The sequence below is a fragment of the Myotis davidii genome, unplaced genomic scaffold (assembly GCF_000327345.1).
Source record: "Myotis davidii unplaced genomic scaffold, ASM32734v1 scaffold125, whole genome shotgun sequence".
Taxonomy (NCBI): Eukaryota; Metazoa; Chordata; class Mammalia; order Chiroptera; family Vespertilionidae; genus Myotis; species Myotis davidii.
The window spans coordinates 3,877,410-3,902,539 of record NW_006299390.1 but is presented as its reverse complement, the minus strand read 5'-3'; the positions used below and the strand labels follow the sequence as shown (position 1 = coordinate 3,902,539).

The following is a 25,130-nucleotide window of genomic DNA, read 5'->3' as shown; positions in this document are numbered from 1 at the left end:
TGAGCCAAACCGGTTTCGGCGACTCTTTCTTTTTAAAAAATATTATTTTATTGATTTTTAACAGAGAGGAAAGAAGAGGGATAGAGAATTAGAAACATCAATGAGAGAGAAACATCGGTCAGCTGCCTCCTGCACGCCCCCTACTGGTGATGTGCCCGCAACCAAGGTACATGCCCTTGACCAGAATTGAACCTGGGACCCTTGAGTCCGCAGGGATGCTCTATCCACTGACCCAAACCAGTTAAGGCTTCCCTCTGACTCTTGTGCTTACTAACACAGCTACCAACTATGGACATTCTTCCAGATTCCATTTCTGGTCTTCTTTTCTTTTCTTTTTCAAAATATTTTTATTGATTTCAGAGAGGAAGGGAGAGGGAGAGAGATAGAAAGAAACATCAATGATGAGAGAATCATTGACTGGCTGCTTCCTGCACACCTGCTACTGGGGATTGAGCCTGCAACCCCGGCATGTGCCCTTGGCTGGAATTGACCTTTTAGTCCGCAGACTATCCACTGAGCCAAAATGGCTAGGGCTGTTCTTGTTGTCTACCTCTATACTCATATACTCTTAGGGCTTCAACTGCTAACTCTGTGCCCAATTTATGTCTCAGAATTGATTTTATTCATTCAACAAATGTTCATTCAATTCTGCATGGTGCTGATGCTGGCATATTGTCATGCACAAAGTTCCTGCTTTGCATATTGAAAGTCCTCTTCACTAAAGAATATCTCCACTCAAAGCTACTTTCACCCAAGCTAAAGAAGCACTCATCATTTCCCCTCACAAATAAACATATTTTTAACTACCAAATTCTATCAATGACAAAACTTTTGCACTCATTTCCTAGATTCAAAATTTAGAAGTAATTTTCAAAATTTTACTCTTCTTTCTTCTTTACCCTCTATACTCAACCGTCACCTAGTTTTGAGATCTGCTGCTTCTTTCCTTTTTGTTTGCATTGTCTTGTATCAATTTTACCCATTCTATTTCTCTTCCTGCCCTACAGTTCAGGTCTTCATGGCCTCCCATAGAGATTACCACTGAGGCTTCTTCACTGGGATTATTCCTTCCCCACCTTCCTCAGCTTTTGGGCTAATCTCCCTGAAACATACCAAGGCATTCCTCTGTTCTTGTGCCTTCTTATTCATGACCTGGTCAAGCACAAATTCCTGTGGCTGCTTTTTAAGGCACTGTGTTGCCAACTGTGCTTTTCCACCTCCCTCTTTTATTTTATCGTTCAGTTCAACCTCTCTCTCTCGACTCCGCACCAACCGACCGTAGAAGGCACACATGGCTGAGCTTGTAGGGCAGAGTTTCTGTCCTGGTGCTGCTATAGGCAAACCATGTCATAACTTAACCCCTTGAGTTCTCATTAACCTCCTATGCTAATTGCTGGGGTCCAACCCCAGCAGGTCCAGGGGTCCCCAAAGGTGTGGACGGAGTCGGCGAAGAAGGAATGACATGGAGACAGCGTTCAGTTGATCAGCCGCCTTGCCAGGATCTCTAGCCACAATCTCCAGCCAAGGTCTGTGTCCATGTTCTCTTGCTAGGGTCTCCAGCCAGGTTCTCCAGGTTCTCCAGCCACGTTCTGTAGCCATGTTCTCTCCAGTAAGTTCTACTGTCTCTAGGTTCTGTGTAGGTTCTGTCTTCTAAGTTCTGTCTCCGTTTGTCTTGTTACATCTGTATTTATACCAGTTGATTCCAATCCTATCAATCTCTATTCCAAAGGTTAGGGCGTTTCTTATCTCCATTCCAGGGAGTAAAGATTATGTAGCTTAAGCATGATTGTTCATAGTTAAAGTGATTAATTACTCGCCTGGCACTTAGTTAAGAGGTTTTATCCCCTCCCTGACTTCAGGGGAAAATCCCTACCTGGGGAAACAACCTTTCTTGGAGAGGTGACCTTGGTTGAAACACACAGCGCTAAGGGGAGCAAACATATTAAGAACAGTATGCTATATACGCCAGGTCCCTTGAAACATATGCTGTGCAGATGTTTCTTTCCTGCAGCGACTGTGTCAAGCAGCAAGGATGGATAGGCTTCTGGCAGCTAATGAGGGAGTAGGTATCTTGGACCTTAAAAAGTGTTTTTCTATTTTTTAAATTCAGCAGTCTGGTCTCCTTCAGGATGGTCTGCTCACAGTTTCCCCCATAGAAGAGGAGAGCTCTACCTCTGCTTCTTTGCTCATGCTGCCAGATGGCATGGGTTTTTTCCTCCTCTCCATTCACCCTTCAAACCCACTCCAACAATCAATGCTACTTGAGACTTAGGTCCTTTTTGAAATCTTACCAAACTCCTTGGATCGACCATCCATTGAACATCTCTCTCTACTTTGAACTCTCATTACATTTTAGATCAGTACAATACCATGGAGCATTTGATTTAGTCATTTATTGGATTCTAACTTTTTGAAATATTCTTTCACCTAGACCAGTGATGGCGAACCTTTTGAGCTCGGCGTGTCAGCATTTTGAAAAACCCTAACTTAACTCTGGTGCCGTGTCACATACAGAAATTTTTTGATATTTGCAACCATAGTAAAACAAAGACATATTTTTGATATTTATTTAATATATTTAAATGCCATTTAACAAAGAAAAATCAACCAAAAAAATGAGTTTGTGTGTCACCTCTGACACACGTGTCATAGGTTCACCATCACTGGACTAGACTGTACCTATTGAGGACAGGGTATGAACCTTATACTTTTCCAAGTTCCACTCCTACTGTCTAGTTTAGTTTTGGCTGATTGATTGAATATAAGGTAGAAAGAATACTTCTGGGATTCCCCCTAAGATATGTGCATTAAGTTCAAACTAATAAATATGAAAAATCTGGATTTTGCAGGACCTTTGAAGTAATCAAATTCCTCAGATTTCAGCATTCCCTTTGAATCTAATATAGAACAAGGTCCTTGTGAACATTCCAGTTTGAATCCCTTGGAAGAAGAGTGGCTTGGGGTGGTGAAAGACCAGGAGGGCCCCAGGTCTATAAGTTCTGGTGAAGAGTCCAAGTATGCAACAATGTCAGTTTTTATTTCTCCTAAGATAGGCCCATTAGTGTGTCCAAGGTATGTATGAGTACAATATGTACATCCACAACTGAGAGGATGCAAACGGTCACAATGAGGGTGGCTTAGAATATGCTATGAGAACTTTAAGCGTACCAACATTTGTGTCATGGGGGTGCCAGAAGGAGAAGAGAGAGAGAGAAAAAAAATTGAAAACCTACTTAAAAAATATTGACAAAAAATATTAGGGAAGTCCCTAATCTGGTGAAGGAAATAGACATACATGTCCAGGAAGCACAGAGAGTTCCAAACAAGATAACCCTAAAGAGGCCCATACCAAGACACATCATAATTAAAATGCAAACGGTTAAAGACAAAGATAGAATCTTAAAAGCAACAAGAGAAAAGCAGTTAGTTACTTATAAGGGAGTGCCCATATAACTGTCAGCTGATTTCTCAGCAGAAACTTTGGAAACAGACTCATAGATACAGAGAATATTTTGATTGTTGCCAAATGAGAGAGGTGTTGGGGGATAGATGAAAAAAAATGAAAGGATTAAGAAGTACAAATTGGTTGTTACAGAATAGTCATAAAAATGTAAAGTACAGCATAGGGAATAAGTCAATAATGTCCTAATAACTATGTATGATGTTAGATGGGTAAGAGATTTATTGGGATGATCACTTAGTAAGTTATATAAGGTCTAAGCACTGGGGTAAATACCTGAAATTATTGTGTATCAACTGTAGTTGAAAAATAAAAAATGATTAAAAAAATAAACTACTAAAACTCAATTTATATACATTTTTCAAGAATGCAGTTATGATTTGACTCAAAGTGCTCCTGTGTTTTACTTTCAGACTAATCAGAGGTGTAATGTAGTCCTTTGATAGAGGAAGCCTTAGACGCCTATTGATACACATCTATCTCTCTGCCTGCATCTGCAATACTTACCATAACAAGAGTCCGTGACTGAGCAGGAGGCGGCAAAATCTATCTGTAGAAAGGAATCCTCATTCACAGCAATGTCTGTGGTGACGACATAACGGGTGCTGGCCTTTTCGATGAAGACAAGGGCATCACCAGTAGAGCCACACACAGGCATCTTGGTGCCTCCGGGGTGAAGTAGCCATTTCCTGCTATCCAGAGTTGTGAAATCATCCTCTAAGACTGTATTACCAGAAATATTTCCTCCAATAAGAATCTGAAATGTAATTTTTAAAAAGCACACATTTTCAGTTCGGCTTGAAGATAGGAGAAAGTACAATCTTTTTGTTTGTTTTTAGCAGTCAGATTGGTCACAACTGGCATTATACAGCAAATACAACGTTAGGGGGCCTTTCTGAATGCTCTTGTTTATGTGGTCTGTTTGGCCATCTGGCAAGAAGCCATGAAAAACTGTGAAAACAATTAGAAGGATTGACAAAACCATTCACAGCTTTCATGGGCCAAATTGTGCCTTTGGAAACTATATGTGGAAAAGCAAAATTTGGCTTACATATGATTATTTTTCATGTAAAATTTCTATTTAAGGACAGTTGTACCCTAAGGTACTTCAGTTTAATTCTTTGTATGGATTCTACAGTTTGTTAACAGGTTCTTTGAGTTCTATTTGATGCGCATTTTATTATATATGAAGATCCTTTAGAGTTGTCCATAGGATGTTAGGGAGGTTTATTTATTTTTTCCTTCAAAGGCTGGGAAAGAGGATTTGGGAGTTACTGCCTGTGGCACCAATGCTAATTTGCACATTTTCCTTTTCAGAGAATTATAACCCCGTATCACGCTTGATAAAGTCCCTCTACCCATATGGCAGAAACTTCTCTGAGCAGGACCTGGGCCTTCTGTTGTGTCATTTATTTTATAGGCTCAGGCAATTGAAGGCAAAGAGAATGAAAGGAAGCTAAAAGCCACATCTAATCTAGCTGTGTGCCCTTGGGCAAGTCACTCAACTGCCCATCCTGGGCTTTCTCTACTGAACTGGGGGGCTGCTATCTAAGGCCACATTCAGGTAAGTGACAGCATTATAATAGTTAATTGTAAAGGGACTGACCTGGTCGATAACCCAGGGACTGTAGAAGTGCCCGTTTTCAGAGGGCTGCCACCAGCGAAGACGTGTAGAAGCAGAACGGGCTTTCATGGGTATCTCCAGGGCGATGTACCTGCCCACGTTGCTGGAGTTGCTGAAAAGGAACTCTTGAAGGAGACTCCAGGAGAGGCCGCCGTTGTGAGAATACTGCAGAAGCACAGGTTGGCTCCTGGGATCTGGAACCCCTTTACCACATCCCAGTCTCATGAAGAACTGCACAAATCTGACATGAGTGAAACTTACTGTAGATATTTACTTCAGTGAGAAAGTCACACCATTAGCAGAACACAAGCACTCGGGGTAATACAGGGAGTGCATGGCTTTAATGAATATAACGACTTAACAAATGTCCAAAGAAATCGTCTCAAAGCCCGATTTTCTTTTTAATGCTAAAGGGAGTTCATAAAATGTGAAATCTGAAAAAAGGCAATTCTGCACCCATGTTTCTATTTTGCAGTCCTCCGCAGAGGCGAATCTGAGGAAGGTGAGCATTCACTGCACCCTTTGGCTATTGTATGAGAAGACAGTAGGGGTCCGAAGACCGTCCAGGTTTGGCAGTGCGTATTGTTATCTATTTAAGGTAAATCTGGATCCTTGTCCTTAGTATCCGAAACAAATAGGAAGAATATAATTAATAGAGTTCACCTCATTTATAGGTGAAGTCATCCATTCTCAGTTTATACCAGTAGATTTTTAGATCTCATATTATTGGTTTGGGGAGATACATTTAAATTCACCAGTTGTAACACCTCTTTGTAAAAGGCCAGACATCTTTTGGAAGAGGTGTGTCAAGCCTGGGCCTCATTTCTGTCTTTTGTGCCAGGGGCAGGGGAGCATGAGTGTGGTGTGGTGGTGATGGTGGGCTATGCCAACCTCTGACTATTGCTGGGTCTGCGATGGATGATACCGGCCATCGAGAACTGTGGCGGCCAGCCAGTGCAGCCTTTCCAGCTGGCAGGGAGGTGGGCAGAGTGGCAGCAAGCAGCTGGGGTGCCAATGAAAACGAGCTCACATGTTATCTTTGGCAGGCAAACTGTTGGTGCCTGGTCTGGCTGCTTGCTACCTGGTAATGCAGCATAAAATTCATGTGTAATCCAATGCATACAGCCAATTATGTATGCATGCCATACACATGAAATATATTGGGGCTTATAATAAAAGTTATCAGTTCCATATATAAAACCATGCATCCTTCATGGGTTCCTCCTCTCCCCTATCTCCATTAACTGTGTATACGTCTCCTAACCTGAGAAAATTGGGATTTTACACAGAGCATTTTGAGGTCAATATATGCAAATCCTACACAGCATGCTACTCAGATGAGATAAATAATGGAGCTTTTAACATTGGGCTAATGTAAAAAATACATGGTTAGTGCCTAGTGACGTTTATATCTATAAAAATAGTAGTCATTTACAGAGAAAAACTTTTAGCATGTTGTCTAGTTGTATTGGGAAAACGTTTTATTAATTTAGTCATAGATAAGTATATATCAGATTTAGAAAAACCTAATAACTTTTAAGTTGGAGAACTCAGATGCCAATGATAAATCTGAAAAAAAGAGCATCAAATTAAGTCATATGCATTAAAATAGGATGGTGATAAATACCATCTTGAGTTTCCTCTAACTGTAAAATTATTATCTCACAGATAGAATAGTATTTTTTGTGGGGCATAATCAAATTTATAACTCAAGAAATAAAAGATTTAGGAGGAAGGGAGGATAATATGTTATGATGTATTTTAATTTGCTCTGAAATGTTTCAAAAAACAAAAACATCATTCTTTTGTTCACTTGCAAAAATAGGTCAGGGTTCCATTTTACACATGTTATATTGTCTTCTTTATTTTCCTGGCTAAGTGTTTGGCACTCATCAACTGATCAAAGGATTCACTTCTTGACAGGACATAATCCTCTGAGCCAGTTCTAAATGTTTGTTTCTGAGGGACTGTGCTCAATTTAGAAAATGAGTGCTTAGAGTGCATGAGCAAGTCATTGGACAGAAATGCTTATAAAGAATAAGGCTACACTTCAAATGTTAACTTAAATTGCTAGTGGATATAAAGTTAATTGTAAATAATTCAAGGGTGTATGGTATTTCCATTAGGCTTTCTATTAAGCACAGTGTAAATAATTTTGACACAGTCCAAGAGCTAATGAAAAGCATTCTGTAGAAGAAGGGTAAAGAAGTTGCAACATCATTTTCCTGAAGTTAAAGCAAGTTAAATATTGCCATTTCCTAGTCACCATCTTATAAAATACCAGATATTAACTTTTGTCTGCTTATTGGTATTTTATTTCTGATCTAGTTATTGCACAATTCTCTTTTAGTTTTAGAATGTAAATTATGTCAATTGTGTCTTAATGGAGTCGTTGGTGTGAGAAACTTAGCATTTCCAATGGAAGGCCTTGTCTTTGAGATCTCTTTTTGATTCAATGATGTTCTGCCACTGTAAATCACAATGTAATTTTCCAACAACATTCCAAAGTGATTACCTAGCATGTGATAAATCCAGATCTCGTGTCATCAACATGCGCAAGCCATCTTCGTTGAAAAAGAGGTTGTTTCCACTAGAAAGGATTCCACACTTCCGAGATGGCTTTCCACCACTCATTAGTAAGAACCTATCTGATTCCAGCTGACCTGAAAAAGGTAAAAAGTGTGGTTTACCTGACTCCAAGTATAGTCATATTATTTTTATTTATTTATTTAGTCATATATTTTTAAGGAATATGGTAAGTGCTTTGTGTAGTTCCAAAATATGAAGTCATAAACATCGAAGTCATAGATTTGGGATAAGAGGCCTCTTCAACATTTTAGCAAGTTTGAATTGATTAACCTTAGCTGTGTTAAGGGTCCACAGGACAGAAGGAGGGGGACTTTTCCTGAGTACCTATGGTCCAGCCAGATGGGTCCCTCCTTTCTGCTCCCCTACACCGCAAAGGAAGACACTGGCTACTCACAGAGCGATTTAGGACAAAAGTAAGGTAGGGTATGTGACCATTCCATAGACTTCTTCACTATGTCCTTGCTACTGTGAGGACAGTATCAGACAAGTGTTACATAGTTTTAACACCGTTGTAATGGGAGAAATTTCAGGATAATTTGCTATTTCCTATTCAACAATATTTTTCAAAACAAGCTCTCAAATCTCCTCAGATATTCATCATAGATTTACTTCAGTTTTTTGATTGTGGTAAAATGCAGATAATATAGAAATCTACCATTTTCATCATGAACAACTCAATGGCATTCAGCACATTCACAATGCTGTATAACCATCACCACTACCTAGTTCCAGAACTTCATTTGCATAATCTTTCAAGGTTCATTTATGTTGTAGCCAGTATCAGTATTTCATTCCTTTTTATGTCTAGATAATATTCCATTGTATTGATATTATCTAAATGTAATTTTAGAATGTACCTTAAAACCAAAAATATAATAATTTCATAGACAACTTGGGAAAAAGAAAATAAATCTTTAATTTGGGACAAAGGAAAAAAATATTTAATCCCACTATCCTAATATAGATAGCTATTACACTTATTTAGGACTTTCTCTTATGAGGATGCTTTTCTACAGTTTTATCAGAGTGCATATCCAAAGGATATTTAATTGTGAATACTTTCAATGATTACATCATATGTATTTTTCTATCTTGTAACATTATCATCACATACAATGTTAGATTCTAGGTATAACTGAGGTACAAAGAGTGATAAGAGGCTGCTCACTGAGTTGGTGGTAAAGCAATGAAAGGAATTTCCATCTCTGGAAACTTTTCCTTCCATCCAAGAAGATTAACCCTCTATAGATATTTTCTAAAATTACCATTAATGAGAAATTACATGTGATAGAAAAAGTGGTGAAAATAACCTTAGTTTTTCTCAGTTACAGTCTTGTTTTCTCTCTCTGACCATTGTTTCAAAAATGGAACCCTATAAAATTCAGAACTAAATGAAGGCTTGGATAGTTTCAATTGCAGTGATAACTAATGAAGTATTAGAGTGAAACCTAGTGATTACTTCCAAATTACAAATTTTGTTTAAAATGTAAGCTCTTTCATAAAGCTACATAAAATTTATAAGAAGGGATTACCTTCAAAATCATCCTTGAGAAAATCAGGATTTTTGGTGCTTATTTTACAGGTTGGACCTGAGTAACCAGGATCACATATGCACTTGGTTCCATTGATACAACTCCCATGTCCATTACACATCTCTTCACATTGGGGACCAATATAGACATTATCAATGGCCCATGTCACTGGCTGAGAGCCAACAGGGTAAAATCCTTGGTACCATCGGAAACGTACAGATCTGGAAAAGAGGAACAGGTCTTTCAAAAGCTAATCAATAGAACAACATACCTTCAAAGTAAGCACATCTGATCAATGAGCAGTGGGCAGTTACTATCACTGACTCACACTCAAGAAACAGAAAATATAATTCAATTTTGGGAACACAAGCTCCATTCCTCAATCTATGAGATTTTGCCAATACAGTTCTTGCTCCCTGTAAGCCCTTCCCAATTCTATCACTATGTCAAAATTCCACCTGATCTTCCAACTTTCCCTTTTCTTTAAAAATATATTTTTATTGATTTCAGAGTTGAAAAGAGAGGGAGAGAGAGATAGAAACATCAATGATGACAGAGAATCATTGATCGGCTGCCTCCTGCACACCCTCTACTGGGGATCGAGCCTGCAACCTGAGTATGTGGTCTTGACTGGAATTGAACCCGGGACCCTCCAGTCTGCAGGACGATGCTCTATCCACTGAGCCAAACTAGCTAGGACCCAACTTTTTCTTTTTAAAAATTTTATTTTAGAGAGACAGGGGAATGGGGAGAGAGAACGAGAAAGAGAGAGAGAGAGAGAGAGAAACAAACACATCAATTTGTTTTTCTACTTGTTTATGCATTCTCGGTTGATTCTTGTATGTGCCCTGATGAGGATCAAACCTACAACCATGGCATATAGGGATGATGCTCTAACCAACTAAGCTACCTGGCCAGGGATGCAACTTTTTCAATATTGACGTTCTTGGTGAAGCTTCTTTTATACCTTCTATCTACATTCTGCATAACAATGTTTTTTAAGTGGAGGTGACATTTGCATAACATAAAAGTACATATATTTTTTGTTTGAACTATTTAAAGCACATAACATAGTGGTATTTAGCAGATTCACAGTGTTAGCCAACCATCACCTCTATAGAGTTTCAAGACATTTTCATCACCCCAAAAAGAAACCTTGTGCCTATTAAGCAGTCCCCATATTCCCCGCCTCTGGCAACCACTAATCTCCTTTCTGTCTCTATGGATTTACCTATTCTGGATAGTTCATATAATTAGACTCATAAAATAGGTGACCGTTAGTGCCTGGCTTTGTTCACTTAGCATGATGTTTTCAAGGTTAATCCACATTGTAGCAAATATCAGAATTTCATTCCTTTTTATGACTGAATAATGTTCCATTGTATGGATATACCAACTTATTTACTCATTTACCAGCTGATGGATATTTGTTTGTTTCTACCTTGTTGTTATTGTGAATAGTGCTTCTACGAACATTTGTGAACAAGTATTTGCTTAAATACCTATTTTTAATTCTTTTGGGTAAAGTAGCGAACTTGCTGAGTCAGACAGCAGATAACCAGTCCTTTAATTTCTCTCTCTTCCATAATTCTGACGCGATTTGCATTATTATAGTTGTCACAGGTGTAGGTACTTAAAAGCATATTTTTCCTATTGCCTATGAATTCTGAGAGGCCAATCTCCATGCCTCTTTCTTCTTTGCACCCACTCATGGTGCCCCATATAGTGTTTCACATACAGTGGATGCTCAGTGTTTGTTGCATCGCATTTGTTGTGAAACGCCTTATTTTATTCTATTGGTTTATCATCAACCATGTCAAGAGAGAGCCCCGATAGATTATTCTAAAGAGAGGAGTGACAAAATCAGATTTATTTTTAGACCGATGTCTTTTACTTCTTAATTTCTTTTTAAATCAAAGGTACTTTTTCCTTTTTATTCGTAAGTGAATTGCCTTTTATTGTTGATGATAGTTAGCCCCTTGGGAATAATCTATATATTTAGGTAGGGGTCCAGAAATAATTTAGTATATTTTATTATGTACAAAACTCAATTCAAAGAAGATGGATTTATTTCAGAGGAGACAGATATAGAGATGGCATGTATATTCATTTTTGTGCCCTGTGAATCTGTCCAATTTTTAATTAAAAATTGTTTGGTTTAATAGTAAACCAAATTCAGAATCCTTTTTAAAACAGAAATTAGAAGTCAATATTAAGAGCTTTTATTAGGTTTCTAAAGTTTAGTAGAGAGCAAAGCAGATGGAATCAAGTTTTAACCCCAACTTCATTGTTTATATCAAGCCTCTAACTATATTAAGCTGACCCCAAAATGCCAGTTCATAATTACATTTATTTTCAAATACTTGTCAGAGTTTAGTCTTGGCCAGGAGCACTTCCTACCTTTTGAACTTTCAGACTGCTGAGCTGAGGGAAATGGCTGGAGTTTTTCTTTGAACAAAAGCCTGCATGGATTTTTTTGAACTTCTTATTTATTCAAGTGTTCTGAATACAAATGAACCACCTTGGTTGGATATTTATTATTGTTCACCTGCCTTGACACAGAAACTGCAAGCGCTATGATAAATGGGCTGAAGGGCCTGGTCTCACTGTAGTTGTCTTCTCCTGAAATCTTATTTTGAAAATCTCTCACTGACACCCTCCCTGGTGAATGTCAGTGCCTGTTCTCCCAAGCCAGTGGTATTCAAAAGAACCTGTTCTTTAAATGTAAACTTAAAATTTCAAGCACACAACGGTGCTTTCATGAAATAGGGGTTTTGGTTGACTCATTATGAAACTGTACAAAGCAAAAGCAATCAGGAGTTTTAAAGACAAAAAAAACTCTAGATGAAAAGGACACAAAGGTGATGTGAATAAAATTCAGTGGAAGCTCAACACTTACGCTTCCAATGTGAACTGCCTACATGTGGAGGCAAAAAATGACATTTCTGTACCTGAAAACATTGAAAATACTTTTTATGGTGCCCAATGTCCAGTAAATGCACAGAAAGGGGTCATTTAAACATGGGTTATATATTTTTTTTAGCATCTAGCACTTGTGCCATTATTATGCACTGTGCTGAATACAAACCAAGGGATGGTTGACTGAGTTGGAGAAAATTTGACTTTTGCTTTCCAGCAATTCATGCCTGTGTGGTTTTTAAGAAGAGTGTTAATTCTTTTCCTGAAACAAGGACTAGACACCACTATGAAGGCAAATTCTTCTCTTTGCAGAAATGGTTGAATGCAGCTTGAAAGATAGGTTTATACCATTGTGCGAGTGGGCATGCCTCCTTAACGGATTTACTTTCTTTTCATAGAAATAGAAACAACATGGAATACAAATAACATGATGGACTGAGTTCTGTACTTTAGTTATAACTGGAGGAGGGATATTTTAAACCGACAATACCCGTCAGCGAAAATATCAGTGTCTACACTTCTCTTGTTCATGTTTCCGAATTACATCATCATGCCTTATGTGCCAACAGTCTGGTGGACATGACCAAAGGCTAAGTGAGGCAGGCGCCGCGGTACCAGGGCACTGTCCTGGAGTGGGTCTCTTCACTCAGGACTTCTGATTGGCAGATCTTTGTGACCTTATTTCCTACTTCTTGAAGTAATATTCTTTTCATGTGGGAACTTGCTGAAGCAAGTCTCAGTTGTCAAAGCAATCTCAAGTCATGGCTTACAACCTATATGTAGGGTTGTTTTCTATTTAATAATTAACTGGGAAATTAAAGGTCTATTAAAGAGAAAACCTAGAGCTTTTCAGCAATACCATAATGGTCATGGTACTGGTTGCAGGGGCCTAAGAGATTGGCTCTCCAGGCGCCTTTCCCTGAGTACACTGCCCATAAGCTGGGATTTGGGGGCAGCCAGGCTTCTGTTGCTATTGACTTTCTGGCCACAGCTGATTGGTTCAGATTTTCTTTTCTAGAAATGTGAAATCATGATTCCAGAAGATGAGAGCTATGGTTGCTGAGTGATATTAATACCAATATGATAAAAATGAGGATCATACCTTCTGTTGCTAATGGCCTCACACTTCCTGAGTGGAGTCCATGTTATTATTCTCCAGTATGTTTCCAGTAAGTTCTTCCACTTTTTTATACATCTTTATATTTCTTGTAATATGTAACCTTAAATAATACAACTGATTATGGATAAAAAGATTTTACTGAGCTACAAGCTCATTCCACCTCCGACCCCCACCCGTACCCCCACCGTAGCAGTTTTCTGGTTGTGCTGGCTGAATCCTCAGCTCTACCTGTTCCAATGTTCTCCAGAGACTCTCCCTGCCTCCTCGGCGGTCACTTCTAAAGATCCTTGAGGACATTTTGCTTAGTAATGCTTTCTTTTTTTAAAAAACACAGATTGTCTATTAGAAGAATATCCTGTTGTAAATAGCAAGAATTAATCAATAACATATTGTCTGGCCAGGGTAGCTCAGTGGTTGAGCTCCAACCTATGAACCAGGCAGTCATGGTTCGATTCCAGGTCAGGGTACATGCCTGGGCTGCGGGCTTGATCCCCAGCGTGGGGCGTGTAGGAGGCAGCCGATCAATAATTCTCTCTCCTCATTGATGTCTCTGTCTCTCTCCCCCCCTTTCCCTTCCTCTCTGAAATCAATAAAAATAAATTTAAAAATAAGTAAATATCATATTCAACAACACAAAATATTAAAGCCCTTAACAATTAAATTATAAACATTATGCTGATTATATGAAACGGAATCAACAGATTGATGTTCAAAGATAATGCAGATTTTTGAAAATTCCTTTCACCCTTTTGGAAAAGTACTAGTAGTTTTGCTTGAACACCCAAGACTTCTAATTATGCTGAGCTTCACATCAGGAATGTAAATCTTGTAAGTATAATATTAATACTTTTTTTTAACATACCCTAAAGGATAAGGTCCTAATACTGAGGGAAAAGACAAATTTTGAGACAAGCTGCTTTGTTGACTTCCTCTCTTTCTTAAAAATTTTTTTATTGTTGACACTATTACAGATGTCTTCCATTCCCTGCACCCCTTAGCTCACCTTCACCCAGCCCCTGCCCCCTCTCCCTTGGTCCTCACCACACTATTGTCTTTGTTCATGGGCTATGCATATATGTTCTTTAGCTAATCCCTTCACTTCCTTTATCCAGCCCCCTAAGCACCCCACCAACCGCCCCTCTGACATATGTCAGTCTGTTCCATGTATTCATGACTCGGGTTCTATTTGTTCCTCAGTTTATTTTGTTCATTAGATTCCACATATTAGTGAGATCATATGGCATTTGCCTTTCTTTGACTGGCTTACTATGCTTAGCATAATAATCTCTAGGTCTCTCCAGGTTGTCCCAAAGGGTAAGAGTTCCTTCTTTTTTACAGCCATGTAGTATTCCATTGTGTAAAGGTGCCATAGCTTTTTTTATCCACTCATCTGCGGATGGGCACTTGGGCTGTTTCTAGGTCTTAGCTATTGTAAAGAACATTGCTGTAAGCATAGGGGTGCATATATTATTTCTGATTGGTGTTTTGGGATTCTTAGGATATATACCCAGAAGAATTATCCCTGGGTCAAAAGGCAGTTCCATTTTTAACTTTTTGAGGAAACTCCATATTGTTTTCCATAGTGGCTGCCTCAGTCAGCATTCCCACCTGTAGTGTACTAGGGTTCCCTTTTCTCCACATCCTCGCCAGCACTTGTTGTTTGTTGATTTATTGTCACTAGCCATTCTGACAGGTGTGAACTGACTCCTCATTGTAGGTTTAATTTGCATCTCCCTGATTAGTGAGCTTGAGCTTTTTTCACGTCTATTGGCCGCCTGTGTGTCTTCTTTGGAGAAGTGTCTATGCAGGTCCTTCACCCATTTTTTAAATTGGATTGTTTGTCTTCCTGGTGTTGAGTTGTATTAGTTATTTATGTGTTTTTGAGATTAACCCCTTATCAGATGAATTATTGGTGAATATGTTCTCCCATACCATAGGTTCCCTTTTCATTTTATTGATGGTTTCTTTTGCTGTGCAAAGCCTTTTAGCTTGATGTAATCCCGTTTATTTTTTCCTGTGTTTCCCTCGCCCTCAGAGACTCATCAGCAAAAATATTGCTCAAAGAGATCCGATATTTTACTGCCTATGTTTTCTTCTAGGATTTGTATGGTTTTGTAACTTACATTTAAATCTTTTGTCCATTTTGAGTTTATTCTTGTGTATGGTGTAAGTTGGTGGTCTGGATGTATTGTTTTGCATGTACCTGCCCATGTTTCCCAACACCATTTATTGAAGAGGCTGCTTTTACTCCATTGTATGCCGTTGCTTCCTTTGTCAAATATTAATTGACCATAATGGTGTGGGTTGATTTCTGGGCTCTTTGTTCTGTCCCATTGATCTATATACTTGCTCTTGTGCCAGTACTCTGTGCTTCACTTACAGCTGTAAACCTAATTTTGCCCCATCTTGTATATGTAACAAGATTGCTGACAGAGGGCCCTGGCTGGTGCGGCTCAATTGGTTGGAGCATTGTCCTGTACTGCAAAAGGCTTTGGGTTCAATTCCGGTCAGGGCACATATGGGAGGCAACAGATCAATGTTTCTCTCTCTCTCTCATCAATAAAAACGTATTCTTGGGTGAGGATTTAAAAAAATGCTGACAGAGGTTGACAAAGTAGAAATGCCTGTGGAAAGACTACCAACATTTTTTTTGAGACACGCGAAACATTCTGTAGGCTTCCATCCTCCATGTGTCTTCTCCCCGCACAAGAAACATCGGTAGATGTTTGAAAGCCATAAAATTCCTACTGCATTTATATTGTGATGGAGGAGGGAATGGGAAGGGCTACATTAGGGGAAAGTCATATTTCTGTTGCTTCCCAATTGATCTAATAAAGAACCAAGGGGGATATGAACCCTTCGACAGAGTGCTGTCCCTTTTGTGCTCCTTTAAATCTATCTTCAAACCCTAAGTTAGTAGTATGTTAGTTCAGCGTCCTATGTTTTAAACATACATCAGTCTGTTTCAAGTGAAGAACTGAAGAAGAAATTTGAAGGTGGGAATTTCTCCGATAAAGTCAATGATGATGCCAAAAGAAAACCATCAGATGAAAAATAAATGTGGCATAAAGCCGCAGGTCCTTACCCGCAAAGGTGCAGCTTCCCGAAGTGCACAACCTCTCTCCGCCAGCCCTGGGTGGTCCCTGCGTAGTAAGTGCTGCTCGGGTGGTGCTCAGTGGAGCACAAGGAGCTTATGTGGCCGCTGCTGTGGTAGCAGAGGGGGAGCAGCAGGTGCCAGGTTGCCCCAAAGTCCCTTGAAAATTCCAGTTTTATTGGCTCAGCAGATGAGCTATCAGTTGAGCATCCAACGTTGATCTTGGGGAAGAAGAAAAAATGACACAAATTACCTTGAAGCAATAAGCCTTGAAATGATTCACCACATCATTATTATCTTGAGTCCATTTCCTGGGAACTGTCTTGCTGAAATATTAAACACTATGAAATTCTGTTTTGCTTGAGTAATATCGGATATTACCTTTAAGTAATACTTTTTCATAAAGAAACTCAATGGGTCTCATGAAAAATTTATTTCCCCTCATTTTATTAAAAAACAACAACTAGGAAGTGGGTAAAGCAGAGGCTGGCACAGAATTCTGGTTCTTACCTTTGGCCTACTTTCATGGCCAAGCCAAATTAATAGTAATGAAAAGACTCTCTCTCTAATTCTAACCATCAGTTTTTTCTAGTCTGCTAGACAGGAATACCTTCCATTTTCCTTCTTGTGACACCTTCCAAATACATGTAATCCCTGTTTTGCATGAGGAGAATCTTCAACATATTTTTAATATTAAAATCATTTTTCCCAGAACAGGGAGGGCATTCTTAGAAAGACCTTTTTAACAATTAAGGAAATAACCCTTCCAGTCTTTTTCCCGTATTTTCAAGTAAATTAAACTAAAACGTAATTAAGTAAATGCATGTGATTTTGTCTTATGAAATTTTTTTCTCTTCCCATTGAGATAATATTTTTTTGCTATCATAGCAACCGGATCTATCTATCTATCTATCTATCTATCTATCTATCTATCTATCTATCTATAGCAACAGGATATATTTATATCTATATTTACTTAACTTATTGATTATTGTTGAACTTATTCCCCTTACCTCTGGTGAATAAACTATTGAGATTTGATAACCTTTTTAACTATAGGCATTTGTTTCTACTTGGAGTCTTTTGATAACAGAACTTTTTTATTAATATTTAAAGCAAAAATTTAGAAAATATAACAGAAAGTCATATAAGGAACTTAAAATTAGGAAACCTAACAGAAAATTTAGAATAAATATAGAATAATTTCTTCACCAACGCATCATTTGGCCCCTGACTTTTAAAATGTAAGAGATACCTCTAATTTAGAGACTACAGAGAGTTAATCTAAAGCAAATATTCAAAACTGTGTTGATGCAATTAGACGCTATTTTAAGAAAGTCTGCCCAATGATATGACAGAAGTATCTTTGGAGGCTAGTACTACTGAAGCCTGGCATAATGCACCTTTGGTTCTGCTAATTTTATCTAAGTTTCTGAAATAATAAAGGTTTTAAAAATTACATTATTAATTACTTTATTGAAAAATAGAGTTCATGAATATTCATGAAATGCACAGAGAAAATATATTTGAAATTATAAAAACAGTGCAGTATTATTTTATCTGTAAAATTCATGACACCATGGTAAATATTACATATATGTGCTGGCATTATATAGGCTATAGTTACAGTGACTTGGGTCCTAAGTAACACATAACAATTATGAAAATAATAATACTAGAAGAGTATGGTCCTTTTTGTATGTATAATGTTTAAAATAATTTATTTCAACAACTTCCCGTTTTAGAAGGTGGGAGATTATGTCATAAGTAAAGGACAAAAATTCAGGAATAAACCTTAGTATGACAATTCGTTCTGCTAATAAAAATGAGTTACGATGTAAAACCTGTTTTGTCCTTGTATAAAAATGGAAAGCCATAATGCATGAAATTATCTGAGATTTTCCTCTTTGTTCCTAGGTTTTGTTCATGATCAAACGTAAAGCATTTCTGGTAGAACAAAGCCACGTACCTCAAATTGTATGATGGTGTTCTCATTCACACTGAGGTCGCGGGTGGTAATGGAATGCTCACCGACTTCATTTGAAACGAACACCATAGCTGAATCTTCCTCACTGTCATACAAAACAACAACAAGGAATCCGTTTAGGCAAAAGTTCGTTGTGATTTGTAGAGAGCCGTGGTTTTTTTAGTTTCTGAATTAAATACTTACGGTGCTCCCTTTGAAGAATATGGGCAATAAAGACCAATGTTACCACCAGGATAGAAAAACCAATTGTCTTCTCTGGGCCCAAAGTCAAATGTATCCAGAAGCATCACAGGGTTGTTTAAATTGTTTCCATCAATAATGAAGTCATCAATGATCCAGATTTCTTCTTTCTTACCTAAGGCATTTTTGGAGAGAGCATGTTTTTCCAATGGTGAAAATCAGATGGACATTTTGCTCATGGAAGAAAGTCAAGGACAGTGGGACTCAGTAACAACAGGTTAAACATATGCCTTGGCAATGAACCACTAACTATATAACACTGTGTTTACAGCTATTATAGTGACAGTATAAAACAAATTAAGCTTTCAATCATATTAAATCGACACAGGATGGAACAGCCTTATTAATTCAAGAAAGATGTGACAAACAGCTTGGGAAAGTGTGCTGCCTTTTTTGTCAGAGTGGTGCTACTAACCCTCCCAATGACAAGAGTGAGCTTTGAGTTTGTTTTTCACGGTTTCAGGGAATATATAAGACGTATGGATCTGTGAGGATGGGCAGTCAACCTTCAGACTTGGAATAGAGCTATACTAACTAGTCTATTCAAGAAGCAGCTCATGATTTTAGAGTTAACCCAGGGTTTAGCATCATGCTTTTGTCAGGCTGAAGGATCATGGCTATTAAAACACTGCCTGATGCATAATTTTATTTAATTGTTAAAAACTATGCAGAAGAAAATACTGTTATATACTTTATTTTTTCTTAATGATTTTCAAAACATCGGTTTATTTAAAGATGTGTGGAAATACCCAGAAAACTAGTAAAATCACTCCTTAGGCTGTCATAGAATTTGATTCATGGTTTGATATTACTAAGTAGATAAGAAAGGCAAACCAAGGCTACTTTTGTAAAGCACTGTTTACATTGAATTGAAAACAAGATAAAGACCATGCCAGGCAGAAACCTCAAGATTTCCCAGGTTGCTTTTTCACAGGTTCCTATTTTTAGTACAATTCTTACAAAATATAAAAAAGTACTTTTAAACAGGAGTCTGTAGGAGTAACCTGATGGTTTAAATGTTTCTCTCTCTCCTTCATTTTGGAAGCAGTTGGTGAAAACAATAAAGAAAAACCAGGTAAGCATTCCAAACATAACACAAAGACAATATCCTTTGGACTCTGAAACTGGTTGCATTCCTTTGTGAATTTTTCTTTGGTCCAAATAGAAAAGATTATATTTAACATAAATATAAAAGGTTAAAAATAAAAGATTAAGTTTTCTCTTCACAACAAATTAAAAAGTATTTATTTTGACTTATTAGTTATAAAGGAAATGCTCAGGTTAAATTTTAGAGATGGCAGTACATTTTTCTTATTTATTTCTGTGTCACCTCTGCAAAGAATCTGCTTAATGTGGTATTTCCATGCTTACATAGACCATTAAATGCATAATTTGGCAGAGTCTGGTCCTTTATAATCAGCAGTTAATAGAAATATAGGATGCAATAAAACATTAAAAATTTGTAAAATCATTTTGACCATTTGAAAATGCTATTAAATTATACATTCACTTTGCCTTTTCAACTGAAACAAGTGTATGTGATAAGAATATTTTATCTAAGGCACTATCTGCTTGGTGTAAGCCCTCTCACTTTGTCATGGCATTTTGCTATAATGTTCTATCTCGCTAATGAAATGCCACACTCAGAAGAACTATGTGTTCCTAAATGAATTCAGCAACAAACGTAGTTACAATTGATGAGTGCCTAATGGTAATGTTGGATCATTTTTTAAAAACCTTAGACCTATGACAAGATTCAGTTATATTTTCATCATCAAGAGAATTTATGAATCAAATATGAAGAGATGACAAAGATATATATAAAGTTAAATACTGAGACTCCTCAAAAGTGAAGCATGTGAAATGTGCGTGACGAATAGCTAAGCTACTCAGTTGATAAACACTTCCTCCCACTTTAGAAACCAACGTGTGAACATGACACAGTCAGTGCTGATCATAAGAAAACATGTGCATTTTTACCGTTATTATAAGGCTGCCAGAGTCTGAATCTTGTAGCATTGGTTTGGGCGGTGTATGGCAAGGGAACATTAATGAAAAGTATGTTGGTCATTTGAGGGAAATAAAACTCATCCATCAGGTGCCAAGTGATTCCCCCATTGACAGAGAATTGCAATAGAATAGAGTGAGACCTCTCTGGAGTGCCTAGAAAGAAGAGAACACAAGCATAAGACCTTCTGTGCTAAAACGGGGAAACAGTCTGCTCTTAGACTAGTCTGTTGGCATCACTGCATAAGCTGACTTATATTCACATAGAGGTTCTGTAGTCCAAATACTTCAGAGGCAACTTACAGTAACGACAGGTTGAATTTTCTGTATGAATATATCTCAAAAAACACAACAAATTTTGGATTTTCATACAATAGTATCTCCTCTTTCCAGCTATAGACATATCTTTGTGTTTTCATTTAGGAAATATTACATAAGCTTTTTAAAATTCTATTAGCATCCCAAGTTTACAGAGGATCAAACATTTAAATCTCAGGATACAAATAAAAATCTATTTGAAAATTTGTTATATACCATTGGCATTATTTGTCAAGAAAGTTACTTAGTTAATATGAAATCTCAGAATGACAAAGAGTTGTTTTTTTTGAATTCACATATGTAAAAGAAAATCTAAAATTTCTATGAGTTAAAAATTTTTAGTTTTAAAATTCCTACAGCTAGAAAGTAGTGGTGGAAAAAGACTCAGGGACATGATGATAAATTTAACTACCACAGAATTAGTATGATTATTATAGCTATGTGCAATTATTATAAAATCAGTCATCTTACCTTATATCAAGATGAATTTTATTATAGAAGAACATTTGTTAACCTTTATGTACTTAAATTTATGTTAGCTCTTCCATAGGATAAAATTTATGGACCTCAAATACATTATTTCTTTGTGGATAAAGAATTGTGCATGGGAGAATTTCCTTGAAGGGAAATAATAAAATCATACCCATAGAAATGACTTACCTTTTGCTATAAATCTAAGTGAAAACTGGACATACATGGTATTGGTACAGTCTAAATCTCTTGAAATAAGCATCCTTAGTCCTTCCTGAAAACAAAAAATATAGTATGTTAAGCAATCTTATTTCATTGAAAAATCGTTTTGATTTTATACACCCTAACTTGGATCAGCTAAATAATAGATACATACATGTAATGATCAAGAAGCCATATTTGGTCTAGTATAAAAGGAAAAATGGATAGTTTCCACTTTCTTAAAGGCTTTCATTTCCTATGCCTGAATGACACAATTGCATTATCTCAAGTCTAAATCACATTTTGCTGTGACTATTAGAAAAAAGTGCAAAAATGATAACATTGTATATCTACAGGCCTTTTTTTTTTTTTTTTTTTTTAAAATAGCCTCCTTTGATCCCAGCATGCTGTGAGCAGACTAACGAGGAAACAGATGGAAAATGTGCCAAGTGCTCCTGCTGGATGCTGGGAACTCTAGGTGAATTTCTCAGGGTCCCAAGGAGTCTTCGGAACTTACCAAGTCTCCTCTGCACACTCTGACGGCCCCGGGGGGCTCTCATTCAGGCTGACACAACGCCCTCCAGCTGGTCAAGTTAAATAAGGCATAACTAAGCGAGTCCTCCTGCCTGGGCTCTACCCGCTCATGCAGAGAAGCCGAGGGAGGAGGAAAATGGTCACATTAGCTTTAGCATTTTTTTTTCTGCTAATAACTATTTCTGGTTGCCTGGCAATGACAGCTCCATAGCTTGTTTTCTATGTGTGTATACAGGACGGCAGTGAAGGCCAATAAAATTTCACCGTGAACATGTCCTAAGTTAAATTTCTGTAAGTTAAAAAAATTTTTAATTTAAAAATTCTTACAGCTAGAAAGTAGTGGTGGAAAAAGACTCAGGGACAGGATGATAAATTTAACTAAATTTAAAAGGTCCAAACTGGTTTCTCAGTTTTTCAGCTGTGACTTCTGAATGAAGTGACTTTTTGGTGGTGAAGGGCTGTTATCCCTGAGTAACACTGTCAATTGATTTTTTAAAACAAATACCAAAGGCAAAGCAAATTCTTCCTCTTCTCCAGAACATCTGCTATAGAGCACTTTCCGCGATAGCTGAAACGTTTTACATAGAACTGATTTTGTAATAGCAACTGCATACTGTCTACAACATGCTCTGTTCTAAAACTGACACCTCTCATTTAAAGCCCCTAGCACTCTTAAGGGGATGATGTTACTCTCTTCATGTTGCAGGTAAAAATGACACTCAGAGGGACAGTAACAGTTTGTAAGTGGTGGTGACAGGATTTGAACCTGGACAGGTCAGATTCTGAAACTTATCCTCCATCCTTCCTAAGATACCAGTGTTGATTTTTTTTAATTTAAAAATATTTTGAAAGCAGTGTTGATTTTTTAAATTTAAAAATATTATTATTGATTTTATTTTATTTTTTAAAAAATATATTTTATTGATTTTTCACAGAGAGGAAAGGAGAGGAAGGGAGAGAGAGTTAGAAACACCAATGATAAGAGGGAATCACTCATTGGCTGCCTCCTGCACATCCCCTACTGGGCATGTGCCCTGACCAGGATCGAACTGTGACCTCCTGGTTCATAGGTTGATGCCCAACCACTGAGCCACACTGACCAGGCACCAGTGTTTTGTTGATTAAATCATCTTTTGGTTTAAGGATAAGAAATCCACATAATATTAAATTTAGAATTTGAGAATTACTTGATATTGTATGAAAACGCAACTGCATTTAAATGCATGCTTGAACTTCACAAAGCATAGATTCAAACTTCCAGGATTGAAGGTTGTCATGTAACAAGCCTTATATTTCCAGTCGTCGTTTTTCTTTTATCCTAATAACTCACTGCCTTACTCAGCCTGTGACACTGAATCAATGCCTGTTCTTACTGAGTCAAGGTCATTACACTCTCCCTCATACACTAGCAAGCACTAAAGCTTGGATGTTTTTGCAACTTGATGGCATGTGAAGGTGGCAGTTATGGGGGAAGGTGTCTTCTTCAGCTTGTAATGAAAAGGCTTTGCCCTAACCGGTTTTGCTCAGTGGTTAGAGAGTCAGCCTCTGGACTGAAGGGTCCCAGGTTCGATTTTGGTCAAGGGCATATACCTTGGTTGTGGGCACATCCCCAATAGAGGATGTGAAGGAGGCAGCTGATCGATGTTCCTCTCTCACTGATGTTTCTTTTTTTTTTTTTTAAATATATTTTATTGATTTTTTACAGAGAGGAAGGGAGAGAGATAGAGAGTTAGAAACATCGATGAGAGAGAAACATCGATCAGTTGCCTCCTGCACATCTCCCACTGGGGATGTGCCTGCAACCCAGGTACATGCCCTTAACCGGAATCGAACCTGGGACCTTTCAGTCCGCAGGCCGACGCTCTATCCACTGAGCCAAACCAGTTTCGGCTCACTGATGTTTCTAACTCTCTCTCCCTCTTCCTTCCTCTCTGTAAAAAAATCAATAAACTATATTTAAAAAAAAGAAAAAGCTTTGAGGTGGTTAGTTGATAGATCCAACTAATACATATCCCTTGCTAGTATTAAGAAAAAGGACTACAACTACCCTTCCCCTTTTATTATGGAATGTAAGTATACTAGTAAGTTGTTCCATATAATTGAAAAAGTTCCAGGGTGTCTAATTTTACACTTCATTTTGTAAGAGCAATTTTGTTGAAAGTGGGTATGATCTGTGATATGTAAATATCTTCCTTTTATATTTGTAGTATTTGTTTATAGTCCAGCACTTGACATTGATAATTACATGGTGAATCAGTCAGGCTTGGGTTCTGCATATATTCTAGTTCATGTACCAGTAGATATTTTTCTTTTGTCATTGTTTTTCCAGGTTCAGTAATCCATTTGTGCTAAATGTGAGAAATTCTTTTGCATACAACAAGCTATTTTAACTGATACAATTCCTGAGTCTATAAACATTAAAAAGAGACTATCATTTCTTTTTTCATGAAAGAATGCCTTTCTAGGTCAAACTACAACCTACTGAATGGCACATGCTAAGCCCTCACTACATCTTGCTGAGCTGATGGATAATATGTCTAATACATATAATGCTTGGCTGCTCTTGCATTTGGGTGGCTAAAGGGAAAACATAAAAGACTGTATTTCTTCCTCCTTTATCGGGACCAGGTTAATTCTACTGTATAACAATTTACCAGGGAAAGATATTTGAATTATGAAAGGTGACAGGGCTTCTCATTTTTTATCCTGTCAACAGTTTCAAATGGATCAGAAGTGAGCTAGTGGTAATGAGAGCTAAAGCCTTAGACAAGACTAAACCCCAACCCGCGCCCCCCTCGCCCCTGGCCACAACAAAACCCAGTAGTTCTACCTCAATTTCTTTGGTTCCTCATAACGCTTAGGGTGTAAGTCTCAGACTCCTAAGCATTTTTTCTATCTCATCCAAAACTCAAGAAAGTTCTAAATTCAAACAAGGATGATAGGCAGCACCTATTAGCTATAATTGAAAAAGTTCCGGGTGTCTAATTTTCAAGTGTTAGGTGTTAATCATTAAGGTTGTACAGAAACCCATGCA

General features: G+C 37.6%; 1 protein-coding gene across 1 annotated transcript in view; it reads right to left on the bottom strand.

Moving 5' to 3' along the window:
• Positions 1-25,130, bottom strand: part of RELN (reelin) — a gene marked incomplete at its 5' end in the record, with an annotated part of 426,427 nt that overhangs the window by 48,595 nt on the left and 352,702 nt on the right. Inside the window, 9 exons of the mRNA XM_015571214.1 lie at positions 3,968-4,217; positions 5,067-5,325; positions 7,600-7,747; positions 9,206-9,426; positions 16,330-16,559; positions 18,308-18,410; positions 18,509-18,680; positions 20,546-20,728; positions 21,551-21,635. Of these exons, the coding sequence (XP_015426700.1) occupies positions 3,968-4,217; positions 5,067-5,325; positions 7,600-7,747; positions 9,206-9,426; positions 16,330-16,559; positions 18,308-18,410; positions 18,509-18,680; positions 20,546-20,728; positions 21,551-21,635 (1,651 nt within the window). The remainder of the gene's footprint in view (positions 1-3,967; positions 4,218-5,066; positions 5,326-7,599; positions 7,748-9,205; positions 9,427-16,329; positions 16,560-18,307; positions 18,411-18,508; positions 18,681-20,545; positions 20,729-21,550; positions 21,636-25,130) is intronic.